Source organism: Helicoverpa zea, chromosome 23, assembly GCF_022581195.2.
Source record: "Helicoverpa zea isolate HzStark_Cry1AcR chromosome 23, ilHelZeax1.1, whole genome shotgun sequence".
NCBI classification, from domain to species: domain Eukaryota; kingdom Metazoa; phylum Arthropoda; class Insecta; order Lepidoptera; family Noctuidae; genus Helicoverpa; species Helicoverpa zea.
The window spans coordinates 2,581,997-2,600,763 of record NC_061474.1 but is presented as its reverse complement, the minus strand read 5'-3'; the positions used below and the strand labels follow the sequence as shown (position 1 = coordinate 2,600,763).

Below are 18,767 nucleotides of genomic sequence, written 5' to 3'. Positions count from 1 at the left end.
AAATGTATCTGACATCAGAATAACTTCATTTACATCCTTCCGTAGAGTGATTAATCTTCCAATTACATTAAAAACAGATGTATCATTTTCCAATAAAAAAATAAATAAAAACTCATGAAAAAGAAATTAGTGTATTTGTCAGTATTTAGATTTTGTGACAGTAAATAATGGATTCGTATTTGAAGACACAGATTTTAATAGTGGCCTGTGGTAAGTTCATTTTCTATTATTTTCCAATTAACTCACTTACTGGAATAAATTATATTATGCTTTAGTGTGGTCGTTATATTCAGACTACTAGGAATAAGTGGATATGTGACAATTTCACTGTTGTAGGTACATCTGTTGTAGCCATCATCATTCTCCGAGCCTTTTTCCCAACTATGTTGGGGTCGGCTTCCAGTCTAACCGGATGTAGTTGAGCACCAGTGCTTTACAAGGAGCGACTGCCCTATCTGACCGCCTCAACCCTGTAACCCGGGCAACCCAACCCGGTATATCTGTTGTAGCCAAATTGTTGAAATAACAAACTTTGACTTATCAAAGAAAGTAACGATTCTTTACGTTTATATTATTGGTACCTAATACCTCTGTATGTTTTATTTATTGTATTAACAGATTACCTACATGCATAATTTACTAAGCCGCGTTTCAAAAAAAATTATGTAGATTAACTATTAATTTAGTCTATTAATTAAATTATTACGGAACAGCGAAAATTGATGTAAATAAATGCTATTGTTAAATAAATAACGGTTAGGTTTATATTTAAACTATTGTATGTATCGATAAATAAAGTTTGCAATACAGCCATTTATAAAGCTGAAACGTTTTTAATATTCAATTCGATATTGTGAAAAAAAACATTTTCTACCAATGCTTTGTTATAGAAATTAGAACTCTAATATTTAAAAGACAGATTTAAAATTTATACAAACAAACATATACGCCAAACTTATAGGTTAAATAATTCAAATTGATGAATGATTATAGGTACTGTAGATTTTAATCTTTGAGAAATAGACTCTTAAAATTGTAAAAAAAAAGTAAATGGAAACGGGGTAGGTCATTTTACAATTTGTAATACTCAAAAATTTGCATTATGTACATGCTTGGCTTATAATGTTATGAACAGCAAAGAAAACAAGCTTATTTTAAAGGTTTTTTCAAAAAGCGTTTTTGAAATTGGATATTATTCGACTAAATAACATCGAAATTTTAAGACACGTAGTCACAATCTGTCGCCTCGCTTTCAACATCTGTTAAACAGCTAAATATAAAGTCTAAGTTCCAACGTTATTAAATTTCATTTTATTTTACTTACTTGCGACTGAAAATAAATCCCTTCTTGTGTTATGAAAGATAGTGTAATTCTGTCTGTCATGTGTTCAAGTGTTCATTTCTTATGATACCTATTAGCGCATATAGTTTATAGGTATACCTAATAGTTTATAGGTACTTTTAACGGCGAAAGTTTGGGAATTGGTATGTTGGTTAGACTTCTTCACGAGCAAACGGCTGAATGGATTTTGATGAAACTTGGCAGGACTACAGTTTATACATCAGAACAGACTGTTCCCCGTGGTTTCACTCGACTTTCCTGGGGACTACTTTCCATACCTGGATAAAATATAGCCTATGGTGCTTTCCAACAGTGAAATATTTTTTTCAAATAGGTTGAGTAGTTTCGAAGCCTTTACAAATGAACAAAACAAAAATTCCTCTCTGTACTTTACGAAGTTTCTCAAAGTTTTACAAACTTAATACATTTTTATCGTTACAGTAAACATAGGCCAGTTCATAGATGGCTACAGCGTGGGCTGGTCAGCTCCCATCATCCCCAAGTTACAGGATCCTCATCAATCACCCCTGCCTGAGTTAGTGACTGACTTCCAGGTGTCATGTATAGGATCCCTGTTATATATTGGCGCTATTGTTGGTAAGTTTAAAGTGATTTGTAATTTACTAAAAAACAAGAGTTGGCATAAGTTTCACTGCTGTCTTTTGCTATTTTACATAAACTAATATGCGCAGACGGATAAAAAGCTTCCCTCGATCAATGGAATTGTTTTTCGAAATTTCAACAGTACCTACTTCTCGGGATTAGCGCCTGCAAACAAACTCCTTTGTTTTATAAATATTGTAGTAATACATAGCTATCTCCAAAAATACATGCACCAATTTGGATGTTAGTTCAATTCATATAAAGGTTAACAATAACTCATTTTTATAGATGTACATTACTAGAAAAGTAACTAAAACAGTCGAAATCAAGTTATAAATCGAACATATTCTGGTTAACAAAGATAAACTGTTCGTGGTGGCCTAGTGGTTAAAAGAACCAACCTCTCGAGTATGTGGGTGTGAGTTCGATTCCAGGTCAGGCAAGTACCAATGCAACTTTTCTAAGTTTGTATGTACTTTCTAAGTATATCTTGGACACCAATGGCTGATAAAAAGGTGAAGGAAAACATCTTGAGGAAACCTGGACTATAGTCTGAAATCACCAACCCGCATTGAGCAAGCGTGGTGATTAATGCTCAGTCCTTCTCCATGTGAGAGGAAGCCTGTGCCCAGCAGTGGGGCGATAAAGAGGCTGTAACAGTAACAGTAACAGTAAAGATAAACTGGACTTTCTTACAACTTTCTACTCCAAAATCCATATCTAATTTCCAGGTCCATACATCCCCAGCTACCTATCCAACATAATAGGTCGGAAACCATGCCTCCTACTAGGTGGGCTATTGAACCTTCTCGCCATCATCCTCATCATCACCACTCATAACATCATCATGGTGTATGCTGTTAGGATCATCAGTGGCTTGGGGATGGGGATGGTGACAGTCAGTAACTTGGTGTATGTCGGGGAGATTGCGTAAGTGTAAAAAAATCTAGTTTCTAGCTAAGAAGAAAAAAAATATGACTGAGCCTTAATTTCCTGATAAGTATACTTTAGGAGTATCTCGAAAATTATAATTGATAAATCATAATTTCCTGATAAGTACATATACTTTAGGAGTATCTTGCAAAGAGTGAATAGTTTACTTTTAGGCAAGAGAGCGCCTTTTTCGACTGGATGCATCGCCGTTTACTACTAGATGAGATAGGGGTTAAACGCTCGCATATAGAAAGCTAAAACTGTAGAAATAAGGGGAATAAAAATAAATAATTGAGCACTCTTGCTTTAAGATTCCAGACTTTGCTAAATCAAAGACATCTGCTAATAACAACTGCCGTATGAAAAAGCAATACAGGTCCACTCCACCATTGCATTAGTCCTAGACGGAACACACTGAAAATATCATATACCTGTTTATTGCATTTTCTTCCCAGGTCCACAAACATCCGAGGCATTCTCCTAACATCCACATCTATTGTTGGCATATTTGGGACCCTGGCAGCCTACAGTATCGGACCATACGTGTCTTATCAAGCCACTGGATATATAGCTCTGGTCATTAATATAGTGCATGTGATCGGAATTCTGTTTGTACCGGAGTCTCCTGTGTATTATGCTTTAAAAGGTATGTTGTACAATATTAGTGGGTAAAGTACCAACCCCTCAAGTATGAGTTCGATTCCAGGTCAGGCAAGTACCAATGTAACTTTTCTAAGTTTGTATGTACTTTTTATATGTATATTTTGGTCAACCAATGGCCATCTATTAAATCTATTTAATTGAGAAATTGACGACCTCATTCTCCCTAAAATAAGTTTATTATCAATGTACTATCCAACTTGAAAAATAAAAGATATAATTTGGACTACTCCATACTTACGAGTATTTTGCTGCCTCAATATTTGAAAAGACATGACAAAATTCTCATGCAAACATGCATTTTCGGCCTGTTTTCTCCTATTTGACTGTAACAGCAAAAGTATCGTAACTACATTTCAGCAACTGAAACTAAAGAAAATAAAACTTATAAAGATCCTTAATTCTTTCCAAGTGCAACGTAACTTAATATCGGGATTATTAACCCATTACTTTAGGTCTGAGTAATCCACATTTTTCAAAAAGTAAAAGAAAGTAGAAACTTATACTTAAGTTCAAGATTAAGTTCTTGAGGATTACTTACTTTAAAGTTTTTGATGTGGTTTTTTCTTGTGTCTAGATTTAGTGCAGCTAACATTAGTCTAAGCTTTACAGTAAATTACTGAGTTTTTTCTTTTGATTTGGAAATGTAGCTGCCTATATGTTTTCAGTTTTAGAACTGAGTTCGGACTTTAAAGTCCAGGTATTTTTCCCCACCTTGACTTAGTAATTGGTGTTCAAAATAAACTTAGAAACGTTACATAGGTTTCGCCTAACCTGGAACTGATATCACAAATACAGAAAGGCATGCCAAATAATTCATAGAAAACTCATATTTTCATCATTTTTATTAAAAGCGTAGAAGAGATGTGTTATGAATGTAAGCGCCGTGAAATATTACATTTGGAGCGAACATTTTCATTATTTTTAGTGTCATTTATTTTTGAAAGGGTTGTTTTATTCCTTTTTCTATGAGAGTAATCGAGTGTGGAGTACTTTAAATAATTATGTCACATTGATATCTTAACGTTATTTTACATTCATAATAAACTGTTTCACAAATCTTACCTATTTACAAATGCTTTCACATTTTCAACTTTTTTTATCTAAATTGTTGACATTATTCAAGTATTACCAAATCGCGATAAGTAAATATGTAGATATATTTTGTCATACACCTACCTACTAACCACTAGGAAATAGGGATAACTTACATTTTGGCACTTTGTTTCATTGAATAAATAAATAAGATATCAGAGGCTTTCTTTTATTTGTAAAAAGGGACTAAATAACACATTTCTTATCCATTCAACTGGAACTAAAAGTATTTGCCTGCTAAGTTCCTGTTTGTGCCCACATTTTCCTGTCTCAATGATTTATAGACTTTTCTAGGAAAAAGATTTAGTGTCCTACGTTTTTCGAGTTCCGTGTAGTCACCGGAAAGTAGGTATTGACGAGATGGATGTACCCATAAACATAGGTGTAACAGTTTGTCTGAACTTATCTACTTCTATGATCTTTTAAACAACTGGACTTAAAAACGTTGACAAAAATAAGATTGATATGATTGACTTCTACTAAATTGTACTTATTTATTTGCATACTCTTAGTGTCACTACGTATTTTTGCTGACTGTACCTGGAATACATGTTAAGTATACAAACCATTTTTGGGAAACTGTCTGTCCAGTACAACCTGAGCTAGAAAAAAATGAATTATGTCGTGAACTTAAGTAATCATCATCAAAGCCTTTAATTAAAGGTTTACTTTTACACACAGGCCTTTCCTAGCACGCTTCCTTATATCTGTTTTTATCATTACATATCTAACTTCAGTATCAAAAAAAAAAAATACCCCTATTTATTTCTCCAGGTAAAGAAACAGAAACCAAATCAACACTCCGACTTCTCGGCCGACTGGACGATTTAGAAAACGTCTTCGAGTCAGTTCAAGACCTAGAGCCTAATGATGGCCACAGTTGGAAGTCATGGGTCAAGATATTTACTGTGAAGTCCAATAGAAGGTCCCTGATCATCACGTTTAGTCTGCTAACTCTTCAGCAGATGAGCGGCGTGGCAGCTGTGCTGTTTTTTGTTACTACTATATTTCAGTTGGCTGGGTCTTCGATACGGTAAGTTTCGTTGTGTGCTAAAAGGGTTTTTTTAAGAAAAGAGCCGACTAGGTGCTAGTCAAAATATCGCACCAATGCGTATAAGTAATCCTTTAACGGAAATGTAAACTGTATTGAGGAAAAACTCAACTTTGTTGTAGAAAAACTATTGTTCTCATAGACGTTCAGTTTTTCATCAGAACTAGTAGTGTGTCTTCTTTCAGAAGCCCAAATGTGGCTCAGTTTGACTCATGGGCTGCTTCTTGTTACATACTTCTTCTAAAATTATATTTTCTTCCAGGCCAGATCTAGCCACAATCCTGGTAGGTGCAACGCGTCTGTTGTCTAGTTTGATAGCTCCAACGTTGGTGGAGAGAGCTGGAAGAAGAATCTTGCTCCTGACTTCAACTGCCTTTTGTGCTGTCAGCTTGGTAAGTAAGAATATCTAATCTACTGTATAACTTATGTAAGGAGTTTAGGTATGGCACTAATGCAGTGGGCATTGATCACAAAATTTCTGTAAACAGAATTTTCCGTTTAAATTAAAGCACCCCAATAAAAACGCTTACCTCCTCCTCAAGAGTATCATTGATCGATGCCAAATTCCGCCTCAATCGGTTAAGCCGTTTTAGTGACGGCGTAATAGATAAATTATTACTTTCGCTAAGCATTATTTTATTTATTTTCAGTTTATCCTCGGTACATATTTCTATTTGGATCGGATACAGAGTTCCATCATTTCTGACATCAGATGGCTGCCACTCATGGCTCTAATTATGTACTTCTTCTCATATGAAAGCGGTAAGAGATATTTCATAAATTATTTATTTATTGAATACATGTTATATTACATTCATATTAAAAATCAACCAGAAAAACGTGATGGCAGATTATAGCATTTTTCTTTCTTTTCACCCTACATTGATTGAAAATATTTTACAGGCCCTCATCCTCCGAACCTTTTTCCCAAACTGTGTTGGGGTTGGCTTCCAGTCTAACCGGATTCAGCTGAGTACCAGTGCTTTACAAGAAGCGACTGCCTATCTGACCTCCTCAACCCAGTTACCCAGGCAACCCGATACCCCTTGGTTAGACTGGTGTCAGACTTACTGGCTTCTGACTACCCGTAACGACTGCCAAGGATGTTCAATGACAGCCGGGACCTACAGTTTAACGTGCCATCCGAAACACAGTCATTGGTGTCTAAGATATACTTAGAAAGTACATACAAACTTAGAAAAGTTGCATTGGTACTTGCCTGGCCTGGGATCGAACCCGCGCCCTCATACTCGAGAGGTTGGTTCTTTGCCCACTAGGCCACCACGACTTTTATATTAAATATTTTACAGGCCCATGCCTTGATTATGGAAGATTATTATAACACATGAATATAGAAGAAATTATACAGCTGCTACTTAAAAACATATACTTATAGCAAAGTGATGCCAGAAAAATTATTACAGTCACAGTAATCCTTAAAGGCTTGGCTAGCCAATGAAGCCTTAATTTGATTATACTTTAAACTTTAAAGCCTACGCCCCAGGCTCAGATTTCAAGCATTGGTAGTTACTATACTCGAACTATCTCTCCCTTTCCAGGTTTCGGCACAATGCCCTTCGCCCTCGTCGGCGAGATGTTCAAAGGCAACGCTAGAAGTCCTGGCTCAGCCATCTCCATGACCACGGCTTGGCTCATCGGCTTCCTCATCGCCACCAGCTTCAACACCATGCTGACCAGCATCGGCGGTGACGTCACGTTCCTCGTATTCTCTCTCTCCTGTGTCCTGGCTTGCTTGTTCACTTACAAGTTTGTTCCTGAGACTAAGGGGAGGACTTTGAGTGAGATTCAGCAGATTTTGAGTGGGTGATAGTTTGTAAGTTGTTTTTTTTGTGAAGCTTTACAGTCTATGGAAAAAGTTAAATCTTTTTTTTTTCAAATAGGCCTTTACAAGAACTTGTGAATAAGTTTCATTCTAGTTGCCCATTCCAAAAGTAGCTTCTTATGGAGAAGAACGGGCAAGAAACTATCAATGGTTTGTTCCAGGGAGACTTGCCCATATCTAATCTATGGACGAATTTCATATCGATCCGTTCAACACCTATAGCATTAAGAAATATTTTATATATTTTACATAAGTGCATGATTTCGCCTTTACAACATTAGGACCTACATGAGTGCAATGTCCAAAGTACTTTGTTTGAAAAAATGTTGTTAGTAAGCACATTCATTCTCTTTCTTAGGCTATTAAAACACAGTTATTTATCATTAGTTTATGTTAAATATAGTCTTTGTTTAGTCAAGCAAAGTTGAAGAAGTTTTGTATTTAAATAGTCATACATTCTGCAGTTATTAGTATTCGTAGTATTTCTTTACTTAACATATATGAAACTATGAAAGTTTACTCAAGACATTAAAACTTGATGTGTTCATATTTCATTAGTTTCCATTGTATTTTAAACAGTTATATTATGTGAGTTAGTAAATGTATAAAGTCGTGGTGGCCTAGTGGGTAAAGAACCAACTTCTCGAGTATGTGGGTGTGGGTGCGGTTCCAGGTCAGGCAAGAACCAATGCAACTTTTCTAAGTTTGTATGTACTTTCTAAGTATATCTTGGACACTAATGGCTAATAAAAAGGTGAAGGAAAACATCTTGAGGAAACCTGGACTATAGTCTGAAATCACCAACCCGCATTGAGCAAGCGTGGCGATAAATGCTCAATCCTTCTCCGTGTGAGAGGAGGCTTGTGCCCAGCAGTGGGACTATAAAAAGGCTGTAACAGTAACAGTAAATGTATAAACTATTGCGTGTTGTGAACTAGAATTCTAAATTAAAATATAGATGTAGATGAAAATCGTAGTAAATGTTTTTCCCGACTATGTTAGGGTCGGCTTTTAGAGTAACCTCTGTGGCCAAGTACTAGGTTATTAAGCATAATATCTGACCCCAATGTCCTGTAAATAAAGGTAAATATAAATAAATCGAGTATTTATAACCAATGTTTTTTATTTGCAACCCGTTCATTTAATGTGTTTCGAATGCATAATTAAGCAACATTTTAAAATTGCTATTAATTCTACAGCAGGCGTTTCGATAAAATGCTTGGTAAAATTATGTTTGTACTGATTTTGCGTAGGTAAATTGAAATGACGTTTTTTTTGTAGGCACTGACAAAAATTACCACTAACTGAACTGACTGACCGAAGTGATCATTGTAATTATGCTACCCTATCTTATGTGATACACGAAAAATATTGTATAAGTAGATATATTGTCCTAATTGTAGTGCCTAATACACTGAGTTCTGTTACTGTATAATTTTGACAAAAAGCTTCTAATTTACTAACCAATACATACCAAGAAGAAAAGCTAAGAAAACTAAGAACTAAGAAAGAAGAGGCTATATAACGAAATATATAACAAACAAAATCAGTGCGAACGGAATGCTCACCTTCTCTAAATACGTCTATAAAAGAACGCTATGATATAATATTCAAATATAAAGATTCATACTGCAAAAAATACAATATTATAAAGGAAAAGCCTTCGAAACAATAAAATGAAATATTGCTACCCTATGAGTATAAATAAGACATGGAGAACAAAATGACTAGCGGATATGACTATGACGTAAACGTTTGTCCTAAGAAAATCTCATTCCTTACATGCGGGTGTTCGGGGGACGCTTCATTCGTTCGTATCGGCTCGTATTGGTCGCGCGCTTGACCTACCTGCCGTATAGCATCTCCGCTCATCTTTCATTCCTCCGTGGAATGAGATCATCTTCAAACTTGTAAACTAGAAAACTTTGACTTTTTGGTAAATATCTCTAATGTTTAGGAGTTAAATTAGTTACATGGTGGCCAAATCGTTAAAATCTTTAGGCTCGAAATTTTTGTGTGCATATTAAAAGTCAGTTAGATACCTTTAATTAGAAAATTGACTCTACCGATATAAAATAAATATTATGTTTATGTTATACCACAGTATAGGTACATAAAAAAATGTGAACATTTTTGTGTAAAAACGATCAATTAGAACAAATAAGAAACTTGACATTGACTTTAGTGAAACTTGTTTGAACAAAAGTTTCTTAGTACAAACACTGACGACAAACGACTTGCAAATATTAGTGTTTACTTTAAAATAAATAAAACAAATAAAACTAACTTCAAGAAGTAAAATTTTCATATACATCTTAAGTAATTGTTTAAATATTCCAAATTTTAATATCTGTTTGCTTAATTTTGGTTCAAGTGCTAAAAAGTAAATAACTTTTACTAAAGTAACAAATAAAATATTACTTAAACATAAATATGTGATTAGGTACTTAAAACAGTCGCCGTGCAAACAGGGAAAATTTTACTAAGTAACAAAATATGTTTTGTTTTATTTCTTTATGCAACAAAATTAATAAGTTGTTGTAATTATGCGCTGAGCGCACTAACTTTTATTTGTCTTAAGTTCATGAACGGTATTATAACTAGTCTTTTCTCGGTAAAAACAATAAGAAGTTCTAAGTTCGATGATATATGCACAGTCTCTATTATTCTATGTCGCATGATCATCTCCCAGTTTGAAAAATTTACTCAAGATCTGGTATTTGCACTAAAATAAATATATGAAAGGTCCCGAATTTTTCCTCGATACATAAAAAGTGTATCGTAAAAATTCCTACAAATAACTTTTAGCGCTTTCGCACACGGCACAATTCACACATGAATATTAGCAGTTTTTTTTAAAGGAAATAGATCTGATTTTTGTAATGTGCGCGTATACTTCTATTCATGTTCATACTGATTCGTGAGCTCAGACAGACTACAGGCCGACTAAAAGTTTGCAGTGTGCAAAATTGTGTGTTTGCAAAAGTGAGAAAAAGTCTACCCTCGTTTAATTCATACACTAACTATAAGAAGATATTGAAAGCCCTCTGTACAATATTTTTTTTTCGTCTCAACGTAGCGATCTGGGGCGGTTGTAAGACGTTTCCATTTCTTAGTTATTTTTATATCGATTTTAATGAGGATTGCAATAGCCTAGATTTGTAAGTTTTTGCTAAAGTGGAAATTAAAGTCTTCCTTCAATCTGAGCGCAACTAATTCCTTGGCAAAAAATATCGGTAGACAGGTATTGGTTAATAATTATTATTAATGCTGATCTGTTTTGTTTTCGTATGTTGAGTTTTTCTATGGAATGGGCTAACACACACTGAAAGATACTTTTAAATCTGACCAACATTAGCTCCATACATATGGGTTTCTACCAATAAAATTCTTCGGTTTTGTAATAAGTATAACTAGCTCACGGTTTTACCGGCATCCCAGGAGAACCTTCCTCCCGCAACCGGTAATCTAAAATCAGTAATCTAAAAACCCCTAAAGTTGTATCCTTTCTGAGGCTCTGGACTTATCTATGAACCCATATAAATTAAATCGTTTCTACCAGTTTACACTTTACAGTTTACACTTTTATATGTGTCGTCAAACCCTTGAATCCTCAAGTAATTTTCTAGCAGTAACTTACCGACTTCTAAAAACATTAGTTGCACTTTATAAAATGCATGGTTTTACTGCAAATTGCACTTGTCGGATTGCAGGAGGTACAATTTATCTTTTCTATCATTCGTCTCTGTCACCTTGGAATCTGTCTTGCACTTGAAGGATAGATCGTTTTCAATCCTTTTTATTGCTTATAGGCTGATTTTTCAATCATCAGTTAACTTCTGTCTGAGGAATAAATATGGCGGTTTGACATATTTTCTATACAAAAGCTGTCAAAACGTCAAACATATTCCTCAGATAAAAGTTATCTGGCGATTGAAAAATCAGCCTTAAGTGTGTTAAAATGTAGTAGGATAACATGCCTTTTCTTTCACAGGGAAATTATAAAGAGTAAAGTTTGTGTGTGTATGTGTGTGAGTGTGTGTGTGAATGCGATGTGTAAAGCGCTGGTACTCAGCTGAATCCGGTTAGACTGGAAGCCGACCCCAACATGGTTGGGAAAAAGGCTCGGAGGATGATAATGTGTGTGTGTGAATTTACCTAATAATTTCGAAAATCGTGTTAAGATGTACCTAATTACCTATGTCTTCAATTTGAAGTATTTATTTACATATAGGATCTAACAACAATAAGGACATTTTCCAATTGCGTCAGACATTCAGAAGTGTGCCTTATCGTATTGTTATTAACTTCAAAATAAGTGGTGTTTGAATGACAATGATTTACGTAATAAATTAAATACTTTCAATTAGTCAACAGCCTTTTCACACTGGCATATTTTCCGTACTGTTTTTCTGAAAGACACTGCTCGGGTCCTACGGAAAAACAATTGGCAACTGCCGGTACAATAATGATGATGATGATGTCCTCCTAGCCGATTATCGGCTACGGCGGCTGTTCTCATGTTAGGAGATTAGCCAACTGCGCAGGACGTAAGTTTGTCTGTAAAGTGCACAAGCATTTGCGCAGACACAGGTGCACTCACTATTCCTTCACTCTCATAGCCCGATAGGACAGCAATCCGACACGACCGGAGAGAGATCAGGCGCAGGACCTACATTAACGTGCCTGTCCGATGTACGGGTGCGCAATAACAATGAGATTAAAACAGTCGGTTTTGCTACGCGCGGAAAAACTATGCTGAAAATCCACCAGTGTGTAGTTTTGTAAGTCAAAAATTGTATTATAACAAGTAATGTTTCGCATAATTGAGTTTGTAAACAAATAAGTATATTTTTATATTTTCTGTTTATTTTTGGAAATACAATAAGTACTTATTGTGTACAATTCTTGGAAAACAATATTGTTATTTTAAGTGTTAGACTAAATATATTTAAAATGAATGAGTTTTGCTAGCGTGACGGATCTCTTATTTCGAAAATAGGTACTTGAATAAGTCAAAAGTTTGCTGGAATATTTTACATCTGTTTATTTATACATAAATACCTATATCATTGGAGGAGGTTTCAACTTATAGAAGAGATCCCCGATTATACAAATACATATACTTAAAAAGGTAAGAATTAACGGTACTGGTAAAAAAGTTTGGCCAAGTAAATATTGCTTGTCATTGAATCAATGGTCAACTACAGCCTCCATACAACCTTGTTGTCTATAGATTGGTGTGAGGTCACGGTCAAACGTTGTATGACTATTATTACTAATACTTTGAATGCGAAAGTAACACTGCATATCTGCCTAACGCAGTACTTATAACTGTTAATACTAATACCTATTATAAATGCGAAATCAACTCTGGTCTGTCGCGATTTCAAGCCAAAACAACTGAACCGATTGAGACTTATTAAATACAGAGTGTATCGTACCTAATCACATTAAATTAAATACATGTCGAAAAAATAAAACACGTAAAAATAAAAAGTTTTTTTAAACAAAGTAAATAGAATAAAAATGTGCGAGAATTAGAACACCATATTAAGTCAGTCATTATATACAACGGAAATTCTGCCTTGAAAAGCTGTCAACTGGTCAAACATTTGATACTATACTCCTAACTTTATCTCTGCTTTACACATGATGTTGTAAATTATAAAAACGAAATATTACTCCTGTGGGTAAACCACTGAATGGATTAGGTTATTTTTTTTACAATTCGCCATAGAATATTAAAAAGTATATGCGATAGGATTTAATGTGATTGTGAACGACACACACTATATATCTGTTTAACGCTATACTTATAACTGTAAATACTAATACTTCATCTCCCGAGCCTTTTTCCCAACTATGTTGGGGTCGGCTGCCAGTCTAACCGGATTCAGCTGAGTACCAGTGCTTTACAAGAAGCGACTGCCTATCTGACCTCCTCAACCCAGTTACCCGGGCAACCCAATAATTGGAAATGCAAAATCAACTCTGGTCTGTCAGACGCGCTTTCACGCCAAAACTACTGAACCGATTGACTTAAATAGTCACTTGTCTAAACTAGCCCAAGAAAAGACAAGGGTGACTTTTTATCTAGATGTGAAACCGCTGGCAGAAGTCTAATTAACGAGACTTCTACTTAATTTCCTACAACTACTAAGTACCTGTTTTGTGAAAAATTCAATTTTCGCTTGTTTAATAAATTCACAAAGTGATTTTTTAATTCCCCACGCTAAATTTCATGATGGTCATTCAAGATCCATTACTATTTTACATTAGTAGTCCACCTGCATCTTTTATTTTCCTTTGTAACACTAATTTGTCTAGTTCCTGATTAGTAATTATCTTAAATAAGCAATAAATATCCAATTTCTTAGTGATGTTTATACCAAATTTTTGTCTGCTATTTGTTACTATATCTGGTGATCAGTTAAACATAATAATAATATAATAATAATAATAATAGGCCCCCTAAATCCCTACCTTACGTCCGCGTCGAACATCAGACCACGTGGGGGGCGGACACGTATACAATCGAAACTTATACGGCTAACAAGGCAAAGGTAACCCATTACAATGGAGACTCGTTCAAAAAGTAAACGTATAGGGCCGCTGCCCGGGGGCGATCGCCGGGGCACACCTGGAGCTGACGCTGGGTGTCACAGCATGCGAACCGTCAGCGGTGAGGAGTTGAACAGGCGGGCTCCCACCGACAAAGATACTACAGCCGACAACAGTGACGATGGTGACAGACCTACAGACCGTACAGACACTCCCATAGAACCGTTTAGCCCTAGTACCATTTCTTACACACCCTCCAGAGCATCATCACCATCAATACCATCGTCACCTCCCACACACTCATCACCACCTCATACTAGTATGAGATATTATCCACCACTACCAGCCTTGAATGTTGCGCGGGGGGCAAGTGCCTTCATGCCCGCGTCCACCAAGGCTGGAAAACCAAGAGTTCGCATGAGATGGAGCAAAGAAGTGAATACCTTTATCATGCGAACTTACCTTTACATCACTAAATTAGAGACCGATTTGACAACCTACAGACAACAATTGCATGAACTTTTTACACGTCAGTATCCTGAAATCAATGTAACAGAGCAACGTATCTCTGACCAGAGAAGGGCGATAATCAGAAATAAACTTCTATCACAAGCAGAAATAGAAAAACTGAAGGAAGAAGTGCGGGAACAGCTAGAGCATTTAAATCACAATCCTCCGGTAGAAACACATAGTACATCAACAGAAAACACCTTACAAACACAGCAACATACACCAACACAATCGCAACCTAGCACACAATCACAACCTTATATACACACATACACACAGAGCACACACACATCTACACAAACTGAGAATATAACGATTACACTAGAAAACGACATTGAGATATTAGAAAATTTCAATCAAAATCAGTTAAGAGACACACAAATTCAAGAATTACACGACAAGTTTAAAACCGCATTAACACAATATTCAGGGATGGACGCTTCAGTCCGCCCAAAACTACCCAAACTAAAATATACCCCAAAACTCACTCACCTTGTACGTATATTTAACACAACCATATTGAATCAATACACTACAGAAAACACGAAACTCATAGACGTACACACATTAATTTACTGCACAGCGTTAGTAATCTCCGAGGAACTTAACTATAAAATAACAGAATACACAGGCAGCTCCAGACCAAAAACTATAAAAAAACCACCATGGCAAGAAAGACTCGAAAGAGATATTGAAAAACTGCGAGCTGACTGCGGTAGACTAACACAGTACATTAACAACAACCGATCTAATAAAGTAGTAAAAAGAGTAGAGGCAATATTTAAAAACTTCACAACACACACTAGACACGAAAATGATAATAGGAAACCTGAAGAATACTTAGATACGTTAAAACAGAAGCTGGCATTAAAAGTACATAGGTTAAGGAGATATAAAAAAGCACAAGAACGCAAAAACGATAACGCCATGTTCACAAACAACGAAAAGAACTTTTACAGACATCTACACACAACACAAACAGACACCACGACAGAAACACACACAGAAACACCAACAGCAGAACAACTAGAGACTTTCTGGGGTAGCATTTGGGAACAACGGGTACAGCACAACGATAAAGCTAACTGGATAACAGAGGAAGAAAATAAATGGAGCGCAATAGAAGAAATGCCATTTACTGAAATTTCAGAATCTGACATAAACAATGTTACAGCAAGACTACACAATTGGAAATCGCCTGGCATCGACAAAATACACAATTACTGGTATAAAAAGTTAGAATCGTTACACAAAATCATAGCTAAAAACATCACAGACATCATATTAGGACAACAGAACATACCAGAATTCATTGCAGATGGAATAACCTACATGCTACCCAAATCTCGACACTCTCCACAACCTTCACAATACAGACCAATCACCTGCCTCCCCACAATCTACAAAATCATAACATCAGCCATTACACACAAAATCACCAAACACATAGAACACCACAATATTATAGCAGAGGAACAGAAAGGATGTAGGCGAGGCCATATGGGATGCAAGGAACAATTAGTCATAGACACAATAATTCACAAACACGCCACTACTAAAAATAGAAATCTACACTGTACATATATAGATTATAAAAAAGCATTTGATAGTATTCCACATTCATGGCTAATTCAAATATTACACATATATAAAATAAACCCAAAGATAATAGACTTCCTGCATCACATCATGTCCCAATGGAAAACTACACTGCACTTACACCACAACAACAACACAATCACAACTAGACAGATATGCATTAGAAAAGGTATTTACCAAGGAGACTCTCTGAGTCCTCTATGGTTCTGCCTTGCACTGAACCCTTTATCTAACCTACTCCACAATTGTAGAGCCGGATACACTCTAAAACATAGCACCACAGAAGAAACCACAATTTCACACCTTATATATATGGATGACATTAAATTATACAGTAAGACAGACAAAGAAATGAAACACCTAATAGACACTACAACAGAATTCAGTAAAGACATCAATATGGAGTTTGGTTTAGATAAATGCAAAACACTACACATAATCAGAGGAAAAATAAAACCTGGTGACTACACGATTAACACTACAGACACAATTACAGCTATGGAACCTACAGACTTATACAAATATTTAGGATACAAACAACTAAAAGGAATTGATCACACAGCTATTAAGAACACCTTAAACACAGAATATAAGCGGAGAGTGACCGCGATATGTAAAACACAACTCACTGGAAAACACCTCATCAAAGCACTCAACACCTACGCGATGCCAATATTAACTTACTCATTTGGCATTATTAAATGGTCCAAAACTGATATTCAACAAATAGAAAGAACCACACGCACTACACTTACTAAACATAACAACCTACACCCTAAATCCGCAATAGAACGACTCACCATCAAACGCCAAAATGGAGGGAGAGGCCTCATAGATATCAACCATCTTTGGCAAAAACAAATTAACAGGCTCAAAACATTTTTCCACACTAAATCACACACCAGTAACATTCACAAAGCCGTAGCTGTAAACGACCACAACTACACTCCACTTAACTTACACGAACAACCAGACACACAACACAACGACACTAATGACCCACAAACACAAAAGATAGAGGACTGGAAGAAGAAAGTCCTGCACGGAAGGCACCCGCACGACTTGGAACAACCACACATCGACACAATAGCCTCAAACAAGTTTCTCAAAATCGGCAACCTATTCCCCGAAACCGAAGGCTTTATCATTGCTATACAAGACCAAATCATCAACACCAAAAACTACAGGAAGTACATCATAAAAGACCCCACAGCAACCAACGACAAATGCCGCAAGTGCCACACGCAACCAGAGACCATACAACACATCACAGGGGCATGCACAACACTCACACAAACAGACTACACTCACAGGCACAACCAGGTTGCAAACATCATCCATCAAAAACTAGCACTCAAACACAAACTCATACAAGACACAAACACACCATACTACAACTACACACCACAAACAGTTCTAGAAAACACCACACACAAACTCTACTACGACCGCGCTATTCTCACCGACAGGACAATACACTACAATAGACCAGACATAACACTCCAAGATAAAATCAATAAAATCACATACCTCATAGATATAGCAGTACCCAACACACATAACCTACAAAAAACCATAGGCGAAAAGATTACTAAATATGCAGACCTCAAAGAAGAAGTAACCAGAATCTGGCGGCAAGATAAAGTTTACGTAGTTCCCATAGTCGTCTCCACCACGGGTGTTATACCCAATCACCTCCACCATAGCCTCAAGTTAATAGACCTTAAAGACTCCACTTATATCCAACTTCAAAAAGCCGCAATCCTCAATACGTGCCGAATAGTGAGAAAGTTCATGCAACTGGACGAACATGAAATAACACCTCAACACACACAATAACACACTACACGCTGCATTTACTTGGCACCCGCCCGTAAATGCAGTCAAAACTAGCCATATGGCTAAGAAACAGAAATGTTTACCCCATAATAATAATAGCCTTTTATTCAGATCGTATTAACAATACATATACATATAGAACTTGAAAACTTAAAATTAAACCTTTGACCTAATCTATTATTTGATTTTTCTTAACATTTTCCAGATCTGTTTGCCAGTCGGCAAAGGCCTCCTCCAACCTTTTCCATTCATGCCTTTCTTGAGCCACCCTGTTCCATGCGACGCCTGCAACTTGCCTTATGTCGTCATCCCATCTTTTTTGTGGTCTGCCTCTTTTCCTTTTACCTTCTCTGGGATACCATTGTGTCACAATTTTGCTCCATTTGTCCTTACCTCTTATCATATGTCCTGCCCATCGCCATTTAAGCCTTCTAATTTTGGAAGTTATATCTACAACCTTTGTTTTGCTTCGTATTACACGGTTTCTCATTCGGTCTGACTTTTTCACATTCATCATGCTCCTTTCCATTGCATATTGGCAGGTTGCAAGTTTGCTAGTCATGTTTTGTGATAAGTTCCAAGTTGGGCTACCGTATGTGAGAACTGGAAGTATGCAGGTATTAAAAAGTTTGCATTTTATTTTCATAGGAAGGTTTTTATCTTTCGTAATCTCTTTCAAACTCCAGTACCTCCTCCAACCATTGGTGATCCTTCTTTCTACTTCCTTG

The 18,767-nt window shown here is 36.1% G+C and overlaps 2 protein-coding genes across 2 annotated transcripts; both read left to right on the top strand.

Moving 5' to 3' along the window:
* Positions 1–167: 167 nt before the first annotated feature.
* On the top strand, positions 168–7,512 carry LOC124641694 (facilitated trehalose transporter Tret1-like). The gene is made up of 8 exons (XM_047179863.1): positions 168–210; positions 1,784–1,939; positions 2,677–2,875; positions 3,334–3,524; positions 5,408–5,666; positions 5,947–6,076; positions 6,335–6,446; positions 7,244–7,512. Exons 1-8 carry the CDS (start codon positions 168–170, stop codon positions 7,510–7,512), a joined length of 1,359 nt encoding a protein of 452 aa, XP_047035819.1.
* A 6,472-nt stretch (positions 7,513–13,984) lies between these two features.
* Positions 13,985–18,039, top strand: LOC124641693. Its single transcript, XM_047179861.1, has one exon. It carries the CDS (start codon positions 14,107–14,109, stop codon positions 18,037–18,039), a length of 3,933 nt encoding a protein of 1,310 aa, XP_047035817.1. The 5' UTR covers positions 13,985–14,106.
* Positions 18,040–18,767: the final 728 nt, after the last annotated feature.

What these genes read in the sequence shown, in the direction of transcription:
- LOC124641694 (XM_047179863.1), top strand. Translation starts at nt 168, where the DNA reads ATGGATTCGTATTTGAAGACACAGATTTTAATAGTGGCCTGTG. An exon ending in CCTTTTGTGCTGTCAGCTTG is followed by an intron (nt 6,077 to 6,334) that starts GTAAGTAAGAAT and finishes ATTTATTTTCAG; the next exon opens with TTTATCCTCGGTACATATTT. An exon ending in CTTCTTCTCATATGAAAGCG is followed by an intron (nt 6,447 to 7,243) that starts GTAAGAGATATT and finishes CTCCCTTTCCAG; the next exon opens with GTTTCGGCACAATGCCCTTC.
- LOC124641693 (XM_047179861.1), top strand. Translation starts at nt 14,107, where the DNA reads ATGGAGACTCGTTCAAAAAGTAAACGTATAGGGCCGCTGCCCGGGGGC.